Genomic DNA, 17,758 nt, shown 5'->3' on the forward strand with positions numbered 1-17,758 from the left:
TGGCTTCTTTTGTCGCGGAGCACGGGCTCTAGGCACGCGGGCTTCAGTAGTTGTCGCACGCTGTGGCACGTGGGCTCAGTAGTTGTGGCTCACGGGCTTTGTTGCTCCGCGGCATGTGGGATCTTTCACGGACCAGGGCTCAAACCCGTGTCCCCTGCATTGGCAGGCAGATTCTTCTTCTTCTTTTTTTTTTTTTTTAACATCTTTATTGGAGTATAATTGCTTTACAATGGTGTGTTAGTTTCCACTTTCTAACAAAGAGAATCAGCTATACGTACACATACATACCCATATCTCCTCCCTCTTGCGTCTCCCTCCCACCCTCCCTGTCCCACCCCTCTAGGTGGACACAAAGCACCGAGCTGATCTCCCTGTGCTATGCGGCTGCTTCCCACTAGCTATCTATTTTACATTTGGTAGTATATATAAGTCCATGCCAGTCTCTCACTTCGTCCCAGCTTACCCTTCCCCCTCCCCGTGTCCTCAAGTCCATTCTCTACATCTGGGTCTTTATTCCTGTCCTGGCAGGTGGATTCTTAACCACTGTGCCACCCCACCTGCTCTCTTTTTATTTGCATTTGCCTAATCGTATTATTGACCATCTTTTTATTGTCAGCATTTATGTGTAAACACCACAGAGTTATGTTTTGCTTTGTGATCCAATCTGTTAATCTTTTTTCTTTTAATAGGTGAGTTAAGCCCATTTACATTTTGATATGAAAGGTATGTTTGAGCCCAGATCTCTCACCTTATTTTATATCACGCTTTCTCCTTTAAACCTTTTAAAAAATCCTCCATGAGGTTTTGTGTATGTTACTTCTGATAATTTAGAAGGTTTATATTTTTGTTCTAATGGGAAAATTTTATTTTTTTTCATTTATTTACTTTAAAAATATTTATTTATTTATTTGTCTGTGCCGGGTCTTAGTTGTGGCACGCGGGATATTTTAGTTGAGGCATGCGAACTCTTAGTTGTGGCATGTGGGATCTAGTTCCCTGACCAGGGATCGAACCCGGGCCTACTGCATTGGGAGTGCAGAGTCTTAGCCACTGGACCACCTGGGAAGTCCCTAATGGGATAATTTTATAATGAACTTAATCCTCAATTTCTTTGGATATTGTCATAATTCCATACTATGATTGATGATGAAATTCATCTATTTTTCTCTTTTTGTATACTTTATGTTTAACCTGGTATTATAAAATACAGCTTACATACTACTTGATTTGTCACCTTTAATGATACCTTAAAGATGAAATATCAGTGAACTACTACTATTTTCTACTTTTCTGTCAGTAGAATATTTGGTTACAGCTTTCATAAACACATCACCAATATTCTAGTGATATTTTTTTGTCCAGCATTTGACTTTCTTCTTTCCTCCCTCCCTCCCTTCCTCCCCTCCTTCCTTTGTTTCTTTTCGTTTGTATTAATTGTCTATAGACCCTTAACCGTGTTGTCTATTTGGGTTATGCACCTTTGAAGAAAATGAGTTTTCCTGGACTAGCTATCTTGGTGGGTATGCATGTCGGGGGACCCCAGGACCATGTGCCCACTGGCAGGTATTTACCTAAGACTCGAGGTTTTGCATTTACTCTTCCCCACCTCCTTTCTAAAATTTACATATTTTGGGCTGCATTGGGTCTTCATTGCTGTGCATGGGCTTTCTCTAGTTGCCGTGAGCGCAGGCTTCTCATTGCAGTGGCTTCTTTTGTTGCGGAGCATGGGCTCTAGGTGCGCGGGCTCAGTAGTTGTGGCTCTCGGGCTCTAGAGCACAGGCTCAGTAGTTGCGGCGCACGGGCTTAGTTGTTCCACGGCATATGGGATCTTCCCAGACCAGAGATCGAACCCGTGTCCCCTGCGTTGGCAGGCAGATTCTTAGCCACTGTGCCACCAGGGAAGTCCCTTCCCCGCCTCCTTTGATAAGGAGCTGTTCACAATGATGTCATAACTGCTACAGGCAAAGTGCTTCCTGCAAATATGGTTTGTCCAGTCTTTTGGTTTGCTTGGCCTCCTCTGCTTCTCAGAACTAAACTGTAGACTTTTTCTCTTTTTTTCATTTATCATTTTGCAATGAAATATGAAGATTTAGCTTTTTCTCACACATACCCTGCACATGGACACTTCTCACCCGCACACCCCCTGCCCATACTATTGGATCAATTTTTGGTTGAATCAGTGTTCAGTGCTTACAGTTTTCTGACCGTATAAACTCTTTTTACAGCTGAGCCGTGAAATATGTTATGATTACTTTTCCTTTCCTGCACACCTTATTATTTGCTTTGTTTTCTAGAAGCTTATCTCCAAACTCTCACCCAAACTCTCTTCTCAATACGTTAACAAATGAGGTGTTCAATTTAGCCTTGAATGAGTCCATCCTGAAGCTTTCTGAGCTGCTCTTGTCTGTATTGGTTGATCTCTGAGACTGTAGCAGAGCTGTACTGAAATACGTCCCCACTCATACTGCGGGCATTCCCTCCACTCTCTCTGTTAATGTGGAGCCCCCTTTCTTATATGCTACATTTTCTCTTTTCCTTAGTTTGTTCCCATATTTTTGGTGGAGCACAAAGTTCAGGAGCTAATTTTATGAAATTAAATACATGTCTGAAAAGATATTCGTTCTACTACATACTTGAATGACAGTTTCTAGTTGGAAATAATTTTTCCTCAGAATTCTTAAGGCATTGCAACATTGTTTTAAAGCTTCCAGAGTTGCTATTGAGAAGTCCAAGGCTACTTACCGATCTGATTTTTGAATGTTTGTGTGCAACCTGTGCCGACCTTCCCCAGCAGAAGCTTTAGTTCTCTTTGTCACCAATATTTCTATAATTACCTTTTTTAGTTCCACTGACACGCTGGACAGATGCCCAGGTCTCATTCCAGTTTCCAAATAGTGGTTGCGACCATAGAGAGTGAGCATGAACTTAAACCTGGGATTCTTTTTTAAAAATAGCTTTTTTTATACCAAAAAAATCATATGTATTAATAGATCTATATATATAGCATATATATGTTGTTACATGACTGTATACATTTGCCAAAACTCATAGAACTATAAAAAACATAAATATATATTTCACGATTTCCTCTCCTGTCAATGGGTATTTGGGCTGTTTCCAGGTTTTCCCTGGGCACAGTGCTGTGAGGATCATTCTTGTACGTATCTCCTGGTGTACATGGACAAGAGTCCATATCTCATGGTATACATGGACATGAGTATCTCTGGAACATATACTGAAGAGTGGAATTGCTGGGTCATGGCATGAAACTACAAGTTTACAAAAAAGGCCATACTGTTTCTCAAAGAACAAATGAAAGTAGATAAATAGGAACAATTAAAATTAAGATTAAACATCTGTAAATATTACTCAAGGCTTCATTTATGTTATCTTCATCTGACATAATCGTTGACTTATTCTCTATATAGTTAAATTCTATACTCCAAGTTTCATTTAAGATTCACTTCCCCCATGTAGCCTTTTCTATGTGACCTATTCTACAATGTTTTTCCCTGTTGAATTTTCTCAGTAAATGTATAAGCTATACTATCCCATAATTTCATTGCTTTTACAGTACCTTGCAATTAGTCTCTATGTCACTGTTACATACATTTTCATCCTAACATGAGCTGTAATTTTAAAAACTTGAATAACATGTCTCAGCTTCATCATATTAATAGCTACTCCTCAGTTAAAAACTGGCAAAGGAGAGTATAATTTTATGTATATAGAGGAAATTAAACATAGAAGGACATGTGTAATTATTAACTGTACATAGTAGAAAAGACCTGTACATACTTAGAGATGCAGTAAGATTCCCTTGAAATTTTTATTAAGCATTTGGTTATGTCTAAGTTATGGTGCAGAAACCTAATTCAGAACCCTGCCAACAATCAGAGATCCCTGAAAATCCAGTGTTTTTTTTTCCCCATAAGGGAGTTCATTTACACAGATGGACTGAACTTTCCATCTGGTTTTGTTTCCCCCTTTGCTTTGGTTGGTGGGAAGCTTGAAAGTGAATTTCTGGCCCATCTTTGGTAATTCTGGTATGTACTTTTGTGTATGAACTTTACTCTTCCTTCTATCTGTTAAGTTTTCTTGTACATATACTTGGTAACTCACCTCAAATTGTTTCTGGAACACAGTGAAATATAAGTAACTGACCAAATAAATACATGAATACATGAATCAATATACAAAAAATGGTGACTTGAATTAGATCAAATGCACCCATAGGTTACGGTATGGATGCTCACGTCTGCGCTTCCCACCGTCCTCTTCCCTGATGTTCACCTAGCAGGGTACTTCTTCCTGTATCTGAGGTTTGTAAACTGTGTTGCCTTGAGGGGCAGCCTGAGTGGTGGACATGCTGCATCTGCTTCCCTTTGCCCTGACCACCAGGACAGTCCCTATTGTACTTGGCATCTAGACTTTATTTAAAGAGAGGGTTTTGATGCAAAAGAGTGCAAACTTGTCTATATACTATACATTCAATACGCACACATCAGCTGAGTGTATTCACCTATCGTTTTATTGTGTGCGTCTCATATCTTCACATATTCCTACAGTCCAGAGTTGAGGTATGTTATGGGCAACCATCAGGTCTCTAGCTCTGCTTCTCTGAGAGCATCTCTGAATAGAAGACTGTTTGAACGTTACCATAAAATACATTTAAACCTGAGAAGTATTTTATAGGATGAAGAAGAGAGATGACTATTTACCTAAGTCATATTGAGGAAGTCATAAGTACAGGAACTAGTAAATCACTAATTCATTTTGCCATTAGAAAGTAAATATAACTTGTGATTTAATGCCCACTTGCTTGCAACTTTTTAAGTGTATCAAGCCACAAAGAAGGAAACCAGTCCTTTGGCTTCTGTGTACTTGGATATATGTTGCATGTGCTACTCACATGGCAGAAGCCTGAACATCTTGCTAGTCGTTGAGTTCCAGGATCCATTCTGGTTGCTTCTCCAAAATGAGGTAGGGGGTGTCCCATATGTATGGATACAAACATTCCCATTGCCTTATTTTATCTCTCAATAGCTTCTTCCTATTGAGAAAACAGTCACACTTTACTGTGTTTAGTTGTGTATACTTCTGTTAGACTGGGTTATCTATCAGGACTGTGCGTTATTTCTCTTTGCATCCCTAGCATCTAGGATATGCTTGGCACACCATAAAACAACAATTAGATGGGAACCAGAATACATGAGGTCAGGTCTCACAAGTCCCCTGCTCTACCAGTTACTGTATGTTTAATTATTCAGTCAACAAGTATTTGGGAGCTTTCTACATATGAGGCGTTATATCATGCACTGGTCAAACAACTTCTGGAATGGGCTGTAACACAGTAAAGAGCCAAACCTAATAGGACTGAGCAGGAATCACAGGCCTTAGCGGACAAGTCTTCTCAGGGGATATCTACTTTCCCCTCAAAAAGAATAACTTGTGAAGCCCAAAACTTTGTGCTACCCCTTTACTCTGGGGTCAGGAAAGAAAGGAGAGAAGGCACATGACACACCCAGGGCCCGCACTCACACTCAACAGAAAACTATAAATAACCAAATAATAAGCTTTAATTTGAATATGTTACAGTGGAATATAATAATTCTTTTAAAGTACAAAAATAATTAAAAAATTTTTTTCCATTTGCAAGTAATATCTGCTACAGATTATGAAGAGTACACTGATGCTATGAACTGTACACATTACACTACATCCTAAGCCTGGACCTCCCCCTCTCCATGCAACACTACTCTGCAATCTTGAGGCCCACCAAGATGTTTCAGAAGTAGCTATCCTTAGTAACAGAATTGGATAGTATCTCTCTTACACTAGTCTTTATGGTTTTTTTGTCTCAATTCTACAGATTAAAAACTTTTTAAAAAGTTAATCTAAAATTCTGGGAATTGCTCTTTTTGGAATATCTTTTTTTTTTCCAAAAGACAGGAAAATGGCAGGGAGAAGCTAGAGTGTTAAGCTCAACAAGAACTCATTTAAAAGTAAATCACCATCAGTGGAAAAGTTTTCCAAGTATAGGAAATTTGAAAATAATAGCAATTAACTGGAAGACAAATTTCATTGCAAAGAACCACTGAAAAGTTTCATGTGTCTTTTTCTAATATTATGTTTCCTAATACTTTAAGTGAGGTAACGATCACAAGGATTCCAAAGATTATAGCAGGTTCTGTCCAGATCTGACCCACCTTGTAACTTAGATACTGAGAACCAATTCTTGAAAAAACAGAAACAACATAATAAGGAACAGAAGCTTTGGCATATGAAAAATGATATAACTTTGTTTTATAAAATTCAGTTTTTCAGGTCAGTTTATTTATTTATTTTTTGCGGTACGTGGGCCTCTCACTGTTGCGGCCTCTCCCGTTGCAGAGCACAGGCTCTGGACGCGCAGGCTCAGCGGCCATGGCTCACGGGCCCAGCCGCTCCGCGGCATGTGGGATCTTCCCGGACCGGGGCACGAACCCATATCCTCTGCATCGGCAGGCGGACTCTCAACCACTGCACCACCAGGGAAGCCCCATGTCAGTTTATTTTGATTTGTGCTCTGAACTGATTAGATCTGGGTCTAAATAAAAGACTGGAAAACTGGTCATCTTCCTGAGCAGAGCTGGAAGAACCCCTTGCAACTGTCCAGAAGGCAAAGGCTCTCTGCCATCACAGACCTTCTTTCCTTAGCTGCTCCGACTCCTGCCATGTTCCCATCTCCATTCTATATATGAATTCTTCATCCACAGTGGATGCTGGGGGTATAGGTGGGAAAACTGACACTATTCTTCTTTAGTGCTTCAAGGAATTATGAGTTTCAGTTCCCAGGCTGGATAGGGATGGCTCTGCACTTTCTATACCTGTAATACTTGTACCTTAAACTAACAGAAAAAAATTATGTAATATAGAAACAAAGGTAATCTGGTACATAAAACATGTAGGTCTATCTTCTGAAAATAGGTCGTGAGCCTAAAAATGCTCAGTTGTGTAATGGGTTTATATTGCGAGAGCTCGGAAACATTGGGCTAGGATACGACTTAGGACAGAGTCCAGCCGTTAGGAAATCCCTCAAAGGGCTCTACACGATCCATATTCTATTAACATTACATTAAGAAATAAAATAATCTTTGTAGCCCTACTTTCAAAACTTGATGTTTATTCAGCAGGATATATGAAGAAAAACCTAACCTGTAATGTTACCTAAATTACAGTGGGGAAGTGCCTGATGAGATTTTTATACTGTTTCTTGAATATCTTCAAATGTACCACACAGATTTTTTTCATAGTACTTACCTTTAAAAAAACTGCAATATTCAGGTTACTCCACTGCAACTGTGTTATTATCATCAAGAATTCAACTACTGAAAGAGTAATCCCATAAGCCTATTATCTATTAATGACTGAACAGTCTGATAAAGGATCTTACTGCCATTCTTAGAATCATGTAGCTATTTATAACCTCTGCTCTCCCAAGATTCAGAGCTGCACTATTAAACTTTTTATGGAATTTCCCAGTAAAACAGGATAATGTACATAGATGGCTAAAATTAAGATGACAGAATGATGGTGACCTTTGAGCATTAAAGGCATTTGTTATTGCAGCTTGGAGAAAATGCCATGGAATGCTAATATGTAAAAAAAGTTATGCCATTCTCCTTCAAGTCAGTAAATCACATAAGAGGACTCTGAGTAGTTTTAGAAGAAAGGCACCAGACAAGTCCAAAGTCTTATTGGTCGTCGGATCATACAGGAGCCACAGCACAAATTATGGCTCTTAGTTCAGCCAGGAGGCTCGGTCTAAGCAAGCCAGTCACTGATCTTGAGGCTCGAAGAGCAAGGAAGGAAGTGTCAGTAAAACAGAGCCCCGCATCTTACGTAAACTTGAGGAGAATGATTTCTAATTTTATGTCAACGTGGTGACTGGCTCCTTAGGACTCCAGAGCTAGTTTAGACAGGCACTCTGTTTTCTTTGGCCCATTTCTTCATGATCCGGATGATATACTCTACTTGGGTGTTACCCGTGCTTCTCAGTAAATGGAGCACTTCTCGAAGGGTCTCTCTGAGGAAAAGATTTGAAAGCACAAATTGTTTCAGTAAAGAATGCAAATTAACAAGTAAAATAAACTTGTGACTGTTCTTCATATGCTTCTGATATGTGTATACGGTGCATTCAAAAACCAATTACAAACTTCCTAGCCTTCTATTCTTTTGAGGCCATAGTAAAATGGAAATTCTGTGAAATCCTTCTCACCAATCCAAGTTTTCCTTGTTTACTTCTACTATCTATATATATGCTATTTTTTGTCTTAATATGGCATAAATATTTCCATTTCTATGCTTATTCTGCATGACAGAGTAGAAAGTTATATCAAGGAGCTGGGTTCAAAGAGTTGGGTTCAAATTCTAGCTCTGTGCTAACAAGTGACGTAACTTGTCTGAGCCCCAGATTTCTCCTTTGTTTAAGGTGGTAATCACCTGAAACTGGGTGTCATTGCCATATCTGTAAAATTTTACAAAGCCAGGCATAGATTATTTCTTCAAGAAAAATAATATATTAATAAATATGGAAGAGAGGAAAGTTAATGACCAAGATTTGGCAAATGTCAGTATTTATATTTTAAGTAACTTAAATTTAATTAAAATTTAAACTCATGCTTTAAGTAATGCAGACTAAAACTTCCCTATTACCTCATCAAATCTATAGATGACTGTCGATTGACCCTCTTCCCTAAGAGTTCTCTCATGTTTTCTACGTTTTCCCTCAAGTATCTTCTTTCAACTACCCAAATTCTTTTCAACTTTTATTTAGGAGTGGAAGTAGATACAAGGCAGGAAGTAATTTTTGATAGATTATTTACTTATAAAATAGTCATGGGAATTCCCTGATGGTCCAGTGGTTAGGACTCAGCACTTTCACTGCTGGGGCCCAGGTTCAATCCCTGGTCGGGGGAACTAAGGTGCCACAAGCTGCGTGGAGCGGCCAAAAAAAAAAAAAGAGTCGCATCTTCTGTTTTTACATCAGTAACAAATACATTCCACAAAGTTATTTTCAGAAAACTGAATTTAGTTTTAAGTAGTTTAACTTTAACAAATGGAGCTATACGCCACTTAATTTTATGTAGACTTAATGTCTCAGTATTTCCTGGAATATGAGAAGGCAAAAGAAAAAAAAAGAGTTATTAACCACACTCACTCCATTTCTAATTCTTTGAGGACTAAACTAAGAGACACAAGAAAAAAGCCAAAAGGCAAAGAAAAGAGAAGAAGAGATTGAAAAAGGCATTGTATGAAAATGACATTTCATTTGGAGCCAAATATATATCTTGCTCTTATACTTGAGAGCTGTAGTATACTCAATGTCCCCATTATACATAGTTTAGAATGATCTGATTCTATAAAATAAAAATTCTGGAGGAAAAAGGTCAGATAGAAATATAAAACTTAACCTTTTATTCATCAAAATAATTTTTAGTGTTCAGAAGACATGATCCAAGAAAGCAATTCTCATCCCCCAGGAACCAGCAAATGCATAGAGGTAGTGTCTATTGTCTGTCTACTTACTTGGGTTCTCTCCCAGCTAAGATCATCTGGAATATGCCTACACAGGCCCCCCTCTTGCCTTCCCAATATTCAGGGTTGGGATCCAGCCTCTCTAAGACATCAAATGCTTTGGCTGAATAGTAAAACTGGCCCATCTGAATAAAAGAAAGTACTGTGGTAATACTTGTAGTCAAAAGATCACACAGAATGAAACTAAATGTAAAGATACCATGAAACATAATTTCATAAAACAAGTGCATGGGTAATGACAACACTTGCAATTAGCAAATTAGATAAATTTCAATTCCTTATTAAAACAAGAAGGAAAATCACAGTTTGTGTACATGAGTTCAGTTTAAACCCCCTTCCCTTCATTAAGTTTTCAACAATAAAACATTTCTTCTACATATAGTCAAGTTACACTGTAATCAACATATTTGTCATTTCTTCTAATCATATTCTAATCTTGAGGATAAACTCTGATGACTGTGATTTGAACTGGTTATTTTTCAAGTTTCCTCAATACATTCTGTAGATGACTACTATCATTCATTTTACGCTAATATGATCCTATTCAACCCAAGAGGATGGTCTTTCCCTTACCTTGTCCCTAAAGTCTCAGAATGCCCAGATGTACACTGACTCCTACTCTAAACAGCAAGTCTTTTAAACATTTAATTCATTTTGACAAACTTCTTTCCCAAATATACTACACATTTCCTTGGCCTTGTAGAGTATGCTGACTATCATTAAATTTTGCTTAGATGAGGTTTCCTGATTGGCAATCATAAATGTATAGTGTTCACTGAAGTCTTTAAATTGCTTGGCAATCCTCCTTACTCAGTGCGGTTTCGTTACCTTTCCTTTCCTGTGAACTGTTGTTTTACGCCTTTGCCAATTTCCTAAGATCTCTACTGCATCTTAGCTTAGCTTTCTTCTATACTTCATAGGGAAGACACAACTCTCCTTCCTTCAGTTCAAATTATTCTTGTACCTTCATTACTCCTTCCCTCTTTTCTGCATATCTCTCAGAAAGAAGTGTTCTTATTCCTTTTCAAGGTTAATCCTTCTTCCTATAAATTTGTCTCCTAAAATTTTTTTCTTTGGTAAAGAAACACACCAAATGGTGTGGGAAACATACATGTACAGTTTAATGACTATAATGTCAATATAAGTGTAACTACCACCCAGGTCAAGAAATGAAACATTGACAGCAAAACAGAAGCTCTGTGTGTCACGTCCACACTACAACCCTCTCTTTCCCTATTTTCGGTAACTAGTAGTCTGACTTTTATGGTCATCAGTTCTTTGACCTTCTTTATAGTTTTATCAGCTATGTAAACATCTTTAGACAATATAATTGAGTGTTGCCTCTTAGTATGTTAGCTATATGAAATAAAGCTGTAAATATTCTTTTGTGTCTTGTATATGTTTTTACAATTCATCTATATTGCTGGATAGAGTTCTAGTTGGTTCATTTTTTAAAGTCTTTTTATTTTAAAATAATTATAAATTTACAGGAAGTCACAAAGATAGTACAGAGTGGTCCCATGTCCCTTTCAACCAATTTCCCCCATTATAGCTTATACAACTATAGTACAATATCACAATATCAAACCCAGAAAACTGACATCACTACAATGTGTATGTACAGTTCTGTCATTTAATCAAATGTGTAGGTTCATGTAACCACCACCCCTATCAAGATACAGATCTATTCCATCACCACAAAGCTGTACTCTCCTCCCAGCTGACCACCCCTAACCTCTGGCAATCACCAATTTTTTCTACATCTCTATAATTTCGTCATTTCAAGAATGTTATATATATGAAATCATACATCAGTTTTTTAAGATTGTGGTCTACGTTATTCTCATTGAATCTGCTTCCTAATCCAATCCTCTTCTGTACCTAGCAGTGCTTTCTCAGGCCTCTTGCAATTCTATCTAGTTGCAGATTTGACATTTTCCTTCCTTGGCATTTGATAAAATAGGAACAAGAAGAAGAGTAATAAAAAACACTTTTTTTTTCTCTCTCCTGGTTCTTTTCTTTTCCTTCTGTTCATCTTCATCCTCTGTCTCTTTCACTGACTCTTCTTTCTATTTCTATCCCTTAAATAGTAGTGTTCCATGTGGTTCCTCACCCCATTCACTGGTTAATCTCATTCTCTCCCATACTCCACTGCTACTACTGCTACTGCTACTGCTACTACCACCACCACCATTAACTACTGTTAACTTCTAAAGCTACATCTCTAGTCCGAGCCTCTCACATGAATACCTGAGCTCCAGGCTCACCCTGATAATTTCACACATGTAATATCTCTACCTGGGAGCCCCAAACACAGATTTAATACATCTAAAATTGAACTAAATTCCTGTCTTTTATGTTTTATTTTCCTCTGCCTTCCCTAACTCACTTAATATCATTGCCATCCACCAAGTTCTATTAAACATTTTCAAGTTTCCTATGTTTTAAATCCTTTTCCACTGATGGTGATTCACTTTATAATGTAATGATTCACTTTGCAATGAGATATTATTGATTAATTTGATACTAGACTCTCTTTACCTGACGTTTTCCTGTCTTTTGGACAGGAAGAAATATTCCCAAAATAGGAGTTTCCAGAATTTGAGGCTAACTTTTTAAAAAGCTTTTAATGTATAGGATAAGGCCCCAAACTCCTCCCTCTTCCCTGCCTTTCCAACTCCCTACACACACATACACACACACACACACACACACACACACACACACACACAGTTCGTCCTTTATTAAATCTGACTGCTTTTTTATTCTCTTTTTCTGATTCCTTTGTCTTTCCTGTCCACTATTTGCACCATGGTTTTCCCAAAGGTTTGGTTTGCAACTCTCTTACTCTTCTTACTTTACTCCCTTATCGGTAATCTCACTTTTTTCAGGGTTTCAATTACTATTGAAGTGGTGATGATTTCTCCAGATTTGTCTCTCGATGTCAGAGGACATCATTCTTGAGATTCAGAATGAAACTTCCAATTACCAGATGAATATCTCTATCTGCATGGTACCTAAAGATTCATAGCCTTTAGAAATCTAAAACCTCCTCTCTAAACCACTATTTCATACACATTCTTTCATATTTCATTTATACGTATACATGTTTTATGTACATATAAAACCCTGAAATGCTGCCTATCTCTGAGTTCAGTTCATTCATAAAAGGGATGACATTTCTGATATCACGATGCGAATCCTCTCACCTATAGCCATTTAATCTCTAGGACACTTTCCCCTAATATTTAGTCAATGCAGCAATGTGATACTGATCGTCACTTTCCCCTTAGGTCTCACTCAGACGCACCTTGTAGCAGTCATTAGCAATGAGCTGTAAGAGGCTAAAGGACTCGCCAGAGGTTTCCATCTTGAGATAAAGTTCCCAGGCTAGTCTTGGTTTCTTATTCATAATGTCTACAAAGAGAAACAAAGATTTATGCTTTTTAAGTGTACAAGAAATACACTTCTGCATCTTGCTAGTCTATGGATTTGGTTCTATGTTACAAATATACAAAGTAATGGTAAGCAACCCTTACATGGGAAAGCTTACACTGTCGGCATTAAGCTGGTTTTCCCGTCAGAACTCTACCATAATTAAAATACTTAAGTTAGGCTTTACATAGTTACATCTTTTTAGATTGGGTTGACTTCCAGTAGTTCCTACTTTGCTCATCTGCTGAAAAGTCATCTATCATTCATTCAATCCCACTCATACAGTTCCAGCCTCACTTAGAAATCTAATTGCTAAAATTTTCCCATGACTTCAAAAACTCAGTGAACATTTTAAAACCAAGTGAAAAAAAAGGAGCAAGAGAGAGACAGACAGACAGAGACGATAGGCTATATAGTACACACAAATTATGTTTTTGACATTTTATCACTTTTCAGGCCTGCACCAAAGTGAAAAGGTAAAATTAGCATAACAATATCATTTAACAAAAAACAATGTAAACTCAGACTCTGGAAGCTTTACTAGGCTAAAGGAAGAACTTGGCATCTTTTAGGACTGTTTATGCTACGTCAATGTCATATGGTAGAACTATTCACAGGGTAAACATATATAACACATGTACGTGGCCATCCTTACTGAGTAGCATTAACAACACTTAATCTCAGAGTTTACTCATTCTACAAAACAAAATTAGAAAACACTCAATAAAAGCATTCCTCTATAACATTTAAAAGAAGACTCACAGCACCGAGCTAGCCAACTGAGGTAAATGTAGTCATTTTTCATCTTCTCACTTTGGATTAAAAGGAAAATCTGTAAGAGGAGGAAGAAGGGAATAAACATGAAGATGCTTTTACAATAAAAATATCCATAGCAGCTTGCCTTAGATTAATGAGCATTATAAATGACCAAATTCTATACAGGCCACTGAGAAAAGTAAAGGACAATTTTTGTGCTGATTTTAAAACACTTCTCTCAGTTATTGATATCACAAGGTAACATGAGGTTGGTGAGGATATAGAAGATTTGAACAGAATAATTAACAACTGCACATGCTACTGGGCAATAAAGCAAGTCTCAACAGATTTTAAAGGACTGGTGTTATACAGACCACACTCTATGACTACAATACAATTCAGTTAGAAATCAAAATAAAATAACCTGGAAAGGATAACATACACACTTGAAAATCATGAAACATGTTTTAGAATAACTCATCGTCAAAGATAATAAAAAGATCATTTCTAAACATAATGGAAACTAGAAAATACTTAGAATTTGAATAATAATGAGTTGAGTAATTTGTTGAATAATAACAAAATTGAATTAAATAATTCAATTGAATTATTTTGAATCATTCAGATAACCTATGGAGTTAGAAGTCAAGATAGTGGTTAGCCTTGTGGGAAAGAGACTGACTCAAAAAGGAGATGGGTGCATTCCCAGGGTTATGATAATATTCTGTTTCATGATCTGGGTACTGACTATTTGGGTATGTTCACTTTAAAAATTCATCAAGCTGTGTACTTTGATTTGTATACTTTTCTCCATGTATGTTATGTTTTTATAAAATTTATCCAAAAAAGGAAAACATGAATGTGGTTATAAAATCTATATATCTATTTATATTGTACTTTTTAATATAACCTAAGAACAACAGAACTTTTAATAATCCTTTACCCTTAAACTTTTTGAGAAAAAGATAACAATGTTTTTAGATAGAATTATTCAAACGCCTTCAAAAGCAGGTACCCACCTCTTCACCCTCGCTGGTATTGCCAGTTGCAGCTTTGGCTTGGGCATAATTAAAGTTAAAGATGTCATCATTATAGAAGTAACTCTGAAAAACATCCCAAGAACAGGTCACACTGAGCATTAACATATAAAATATGAAAACATCAGTCATACCAGGTAAACACAAAAATAATCTTAAGGAATTAGCTGATGCCACTACTACCACCACAGTAAAAGGGTGGTAGTAAAAGATACTCTAAAAGTATCTTATCTGTGACATACTATATACAGTATTTTGTATACAAAGTCATCTAGAAAATTCTACACTGACCTTAAACGAGTTGAGGTAAATCAAGACATCATCAAATTGCTTAAGCAGGAAGAAACAGGAAGCCATGCACTGCCTCCCTGGTATTGTATCTGAAATGGAATGGGAAAAGAAACCAGGTGTATTCATGAAACTAAAAGTTCTCTTTAGGGGCTTCCCTGGTGGCGCAGTAGTTAAGAATCCGTGTACCAATGCAGGAGACACGGGTTCGAGACCTGGTCCGGGAAGAGCCCACATGCCGTGGAGCAACCCATGCGCCACAACTACTGAGCCCGTGCTCTAGAGCTCATGCTCCATAACGAGAGAAGCCACTGTAATGAGAAGTCCGCGCACCACAACAAAGAGCAGCCCCCGCTCGCTGCAAGTAGAAAGCCTGTGCGCAGCAACAGAGACCCAACGCAGCCAAAAATAAATAAATTAATTAATTAAAAATAATAGTTTAATAATATTAAAAATAAAAGTTCTCTGGGCTTCCCTGGTGGCGCAGTGGTTGAGAGTCCGCCTGCCAATGCAGAGGACACGGGTTCGTGCCCCAGTCCGGGAAGATCCCACATGCCGCGGAGCGGCTGGGCCCGTGAGCCATAGCCGCTGGGCCTGCGCGTCCGGAGCCTGTGCTCCGCAGGGGGAGAGGCCACAGCAGTGAGAGGCCCACATACCGCAAAAAAAAAAAAGTTCTCTTTAGCTGAACTTTGAGTTATTTTATAATTTAGAGACAGGAATGTATTCCAAGACATCTTTCTAGATTCTGAAATTACAGATTCTGTTCAGTGGACAAAACCTCAGCATGATGGAGGTCACAGTACTCAAGAATGACCGATAATCTCTTTTGCGGTTAACAGAGTCCCACATGAGCACATGTTCTACAGGCTACAGTTTTCCCCAGATCTTTTCCAGGGCTTTGATTCTCTCACCCAACTCCAACACCTGCACACTCAACTAATGTGACTTAGTATCCATCATTACTCATCTAAGACAACCCAACACTTCTGGTCTCAAATGGAGAAATACTTTGCCATGGAACCATCTGATCCTGATCCTGACCAACTTTTTGTCCGATAACAGATGCGTATTTGAAGTGGCAGAGGATTAGGATAACGCCTGGTCCTCACCACTGCCACTCCCAATCCTCCTTCCTCTGCTCACGATTTTTCCCCCAAAACACTTAGCACAGATATACTATATAATCTATTTTTAAAAAATATTTATTTATTTATTTGGCTGTGCGCGGTCTTAGTTGCAGCATGCAGGCTCTTTTAGTTGCGGCATGCGGGATCTAGTTCCCTGACCAGGGATCCAACCCGGGCCCCCTGCATTGGGAGTGCAGAGTCTTAACCACTGGACCACCAGGGAAGTCCCCTATAATCTACTTATTATGTTTATAGTCTGTTCTCTCTAGACTGTACACTGCACAAGCATAGGGGGATTGGTTTGTTTTGTTTACTACTGTATCCCTAACACCACAATACACTTTTGTTGTACAAATGAATTGAAATGGGGAAAGAAAATATTATCCAACAAATAGTTTTGGTGAAACATTTGAAAGAAAATGAATATCCAGGGGTGATTAGAATATTTAACAATCAGTTCAGCATGAACACTGTTCATCAGAATAGATGCCAGCCATGGACAACTGGTACAGACAGCCATATTGGTTCACACTGGCTAACTATCAGCCCTTTTTAGATCCCTTTCTCAAATCTTACACTGAATCTTCAGTGATGAGATTGATAGTTTAATAATAAAAATGAAGCCACAAAACTACTGGTGGGAAATATAGGTGAATATTATATAACTTCAGGGATAAAAAAGCATTTTCTAAGCTTGATACCCATGTAAGAAATCATTATAGAAAAGATAAATAAGATATGTTTTTATATGGGAAAAAAATACCATAGGCAAAGTTAAAAGCAAATGACCTACTGGAAAAATATCTACAGCATGACAAAAGTTTTATATATAAAGAGCTCTTGAGAAATCAATAAAAGTTAACATTTCAAATAAAAAACAGAATCAAATTTTTAAATCTCTTATGAACTAGAGAATATACTTATTCTCCTCTATTTATATATCCTCTCCTCCCATTTTAGCTGAGATGTTAAGAAGGGCTAATTCAATATTCTCTCCTGTGTCTGAGTTTCTACTTTATAATGGGAAGCCTAACAGATATATCCCTGGACAGAGAATCAAACTTCACCAGTCAGTATATGACCAACTCCAGTTATAAATCATGCTCACAAGTACAGATTCAGACATACCACATTCACTAGCTGATCCTCCCACCAACTGGAAGAACTGCTGGGCAATTTTCATATGATCCTTCTGAAAAACAAAGCAGAGCTGATACAGAAGAATAAGCTGAAAATACATTACTTGTATTACTTTGTGGTTTTAACATATTTGTCAGGATTTAACATATACCCTTGTTATAAATCCTCCCCAAATCAATCGTACTAATTCTTATTAGCATAAACAACTAGAAAATAATATGCAATTGAATTAAAACCTATTTAGGGTAGATAGAAAAGAATAAAAAAATCCAATCCCCAAATTCTATCTTAAAAGTATCTTCATTGGGCTTCCCTGGTGGTGCAGTGGTTGAGAGTCTGCCTGCCGATGCAGGGGACACGGGTTCGTGCCCCGGTCCGGGAAGATTCCACGTGCCG

The 17,758-nt window shown here is 37.8% G+C and overlaps 1 protein-coding gene and 1 non-coding gene across 5 annotated transcripts in view; one reads left to right on the forward strand and one right to left on the reverse strand.

The window, feature by feature from the left end:
* Positions 1 to 7,143: 7,143 nt before the first annotated feature.
* The window catches only part of IFT56 (intraflagellar transport 56), a 34,713-nt gene continuing 24,098 nt past the window's right edge, over positions 7,144 to 17,758 (reverse strand). For all 4 annotated transcript variants that reach the window (XM_027101773.1, XM_027101774.1, XM_027101776.1 and 1 more), the window contains 7 exons: positions 17,351 to 17,414; positions 15,099 to 15,187; positions 14,790 to 14,873; positions 13,777 to 13,846; positions 12,890 to 12,996; positions 9,571 to 9,704; positions 7,144 to 8,068 (listed from right to left, as the gene is read on the reverse strand). In XM_027101773.1, coding sequence (XP_026957574.1) covers positions 7,957 to 8,068; positions 9,571 to 9,704; positions 12,890 to 12,996; positions 13,777 to 13,846; positions 14,790 to 14,873; positions 15,099 to 15,187; positions 17,351 to 17,414 — 660 coding nt within the window. In that variant the 3' untranslated portion in view covers positions 7,144 to 7,956. The remainder of the gene's footprint in view (positions 8,069 to 9,570; positions 9,705 to 12,889; positions 12,997 to 13,776; positions 13,847 to 14,789; positions 14,874 to 15,098; positions 15,188 to 17,350; positions 17,415 to 17,758) is intronic.
* Positions 8,889 to 8,960, forward strand: TRNAE-UUC (transfer RNA glutamic acid (anticodon UUC)). Its single transcript has one exon. It is a non-coding gene; the product is annotated as a tRNA-Glu (tRNA).

Source organism: Aethalodelphis obliquidens, unplaced genomic scaffold (genome assembly GCF_003676395.1).
Source record: "Aethalodelphis obliquidens isolate GAN/ISIS:26980383/991018 unplaced genomic scaffold, ASM367639v1 scaffold5, whole genome shotgun sequence".
Lineage (NCBI taxonomy): Eukaryota > Metazoa > Chordata > Mammalia > Artiodactyla > Delphinidae > Aethalodelphis > Aethalodelphis obliquidens.